The 3,128-nt window shown below is 29.0% G+C and overlaps 1 protein-coding gene across 1 annotated transcript; it reads left to right on the forward strand.

Moving 5' to 3' along the window:
* Positions 1–609: 609 nt before the first annotated feature.
* On the forward strand, positions 610–3,075 carry LOC111029233 (zinc finger MYM-type protein 1-like; the record flags this gene model as incomplete). Its single annotated transcript, XM_022308186.1, has 4 exons — positions 610–789; positions 1,200–1,377; positions 1,459–2,106; positions 2,269–3,075. Coding segments are annotated over exons 1-4 (1,813 nt in total), but the record flags the coding sequence as incomplete, so codon positions are not given.
* Positions 3,076–3,128: the final 53 nt, after the last annotated feature.

Raw genomic sequence — 3,128 nt, forward strand, 5'->3', positions numbered from 1 at the left:
CATAGGCGTGCGCACAGGGCGTGCCGGGCGTGCCCAGGCACGACCCGTGATTTTTCATGGGCCGAAGCGCCCTATGCCTTAATTTACCGAAATTACCAAATAGTGGATTTGAAAAAATTGAATAATTCACTATGTTCACTCTGTAGTTGAAAGTTTGTATACACTATACAGTATGGTGTATTATAGTCGTATAAACATATTATTTTGACTAGTATCAAAATTGTTTTTATAGTTTATTTATATAATTGATGTATAATATTATGTAATAATAACTATAAATAATAATATGGTAAAGATTGTTATCTTATTATTGGAATACCGAATAATTGAATACAAGTTTACCGTTTACGTAGGGTTTTCCATCATCATATAATATAATATAATATCATATCATGATAATATGTTATTTTTACAAATTCAGTACTATTGTTATTATTAGTTATTAGTTATTACTAATATTCTCGCGTTCGTGTGCTGTGGACTGACGGACTGTGTAGCGTGTAGTGTGTACACAAATCATACCTACACGATACGTCTTTCGCGTCCGTGGTGAGACTTTGTTGTGTTTTAATTTTATTTTTAAATTGAATTTGATTGTACGATTGAACGATGGATATTAACAAAAGTATAACTACAAAAGGAGGAGCTGCTAAAGAGCGTGAAAAAAAAAGAATTAAGTTAAATGTAGCGGCAAAATCGTGTCAAAATATACAACACTTTTTTATGCCAATAAATAAAATTAATGAACACGATATTGACGATCCTGCATCTGTATCAAACTTGATCTTGGTAAGTATAATAATACACAGACTATTTATTTTCTTATAATCTGTAGGATATAGTACATTACATGCATATAGCTTAGCTATTAAATTATAAATTAAAGTATTAAATGCTCTACTCTTGAATACTGTCCTAGTGCCCTGCTAAGCAAAAGTGCTGTTACTTGAAAAAAAATTATTATTTGTATATTGTATGCGATAAAAAATTTTAAAATATGCATTTTAAATTTTAAAAGATGCACATAAAAATAGAAGCAAAAATATATTTATTTATCGAAATACAACAATGATTAGCTGATTGTCTTAATAAAATATAATTGAGAATAAAAATTAAAAATTAATAAATGTATATTTATTTTTATAGCACTTTTGCTTAGCAAGGTAGTATACATATATTATTTTGTATTTTGTTTTAAGAAGCATAACAGTGAAAATCAAATAAATGATGAATGTGATAATACAAGTCAAGAAAAAGAGCCTAATTTAAAAGTTGTCACCTCATCTGATACTCAAGTAATAGAATGTGAAAATACAAGCCAAGAAGATTACATGACAAATTTAGAAGTTATTACTTCATCTGATGCTCAAGTTACAGGTATGTAAATATTTACAGGTATTATTATTATTTATCATTAGTCATTACTTATTACTAATTTAAGTTATTATTATCTTTCAGTTAGTTCTATTGATATACATGATCCAATCCATCCATCGTCGTTAACACACTTAAATTTAAAAGAGAGAATATTAAAAGGTGGTTACAAACCAATTTTAAGTTTATATCCACGAAAACTTCAAGGTAATAAATTTAGATCATTCCATAAAGAGTGGTATAAACAGTACGATTGGCTAGAATACAGTCCTACAGCTGATGCTGCCTTCTGCTTCCCTTGCAGAATGTTTAAAGGTAATGAAAAAAACTGTGGTCAAATTGATTCTACTTTTTTTGAAAAAGGGTTCAGTGCATGGTATAGAGCCGGGGAGGCATTTAAAAAACATCAATTATCAAAGTACCATTTGAATAGTTCTACAGCTTTACATAACTATATACACAATAAATCTATAGCTTCTAAGATAGATGAACGACATGCATATGAAACTAGTCAAAAAGAAATAGAACGCCAAAATAATAGACTAACTATGAATCGTTTAATTGACATTGTAATTTGTTTAGTCAAAGGTGGTAGACCTTTCCGTGGGCATAATGAAAGTTCACACAGTGTAAATCAAGGTCTTTTTAAAGAGTTGGTTAATTTACTATCAAAATATGATACTGTTTTAAAAAAACATCTCATAGAAGGTCCAAAACATGCACTGTACACAAGTAATCGCATACAAAATGATTTGATTATGTCTATTCATAATGTTATTTTACAAACAATTAAAATTAATGTTCAAAATTCATTTATTTCTATATTGGCTGATGAAACCAGTGATGTGGGTCATCACGAACAAATTTCTATTATAATTCGTTATTTTGACGAAGAAAAAAATCGACCAATTGAAACATTAGTGTCATTGCAACGTTTAAAATCAACCACAGCGCAAGACATTTTTAATTCATTATGTAGTGTATTGGATCTTATGAATAAACAATGGGAAGATGTTTTATCTGTTTGTTTTGATGGAGCATCGACCATGTCTGGTCATTTAAATGGCGTTCAATCAAAATGCAAAGAGAAAAACAATAGCATAATGTATGTACATTGTTACGCTCATTGCTTAAATTTAGTGTTGGTTGATTCTATATGTGAAAAATCAAATTCTAAAGGAAAACAAAATCGATTAGTTTTTAATTTTTTAGGAACTGTTCAATTCATATATAACTTTATAGAAAGTAGTCCTATGCGACACGCAACTCTGGAAAAAGTTGCAAAAGAAACTGGTGATAAACTCCACACATTGAAGTCATGTTCAAATACAAGATGGGCTTGTCGAGCAGAAGCTGTGAAAGCAATTATGAATAATTATGAAGTTTTGATTATTGCAATAGAAAACATTTGTGAAAATTGTTCAGTGCCAGAGATGAGAGCTAAAGGAATTGGTTTATTATATCAATTAAAAACCTTTGATTTCATTTTTGGTATGCATATGATGAATCCAATTTTAATGTTAATTTTAAAAGTTAGTACCTTACTCCAAGAACCAAATCTTAATCTTGTTTTGGCAATGAAAAATGTTAATAGTTTGAGAAGTACATTAGATAGTATGAGAAATGATGACAGTGAATACAAACAAATGTTTGATAGATCTGTTATATTATGCAAAAAACATGATATTGTTATTCCAGATAGTAATTCTCGCAAAGTTTCAACTCGTTTAGATTCTAATTCATCAAATCAAGCT

This window comes from Myzus persicae, unplaced genomic scaffold (assembly GCF_001856785.1).
Source record: "Myzus persicae strain clone G006 unplaced genomic scaffold, MPER_G0061.0, whole genome shotgun sequence".
Classification (NCBI taxonomy): domain Eukaryota; kingdom Metazoa; phylum Arthropoda; class Insecta; order Hemiptera; family Aphididae; genus Myzus; species Myzus persicae.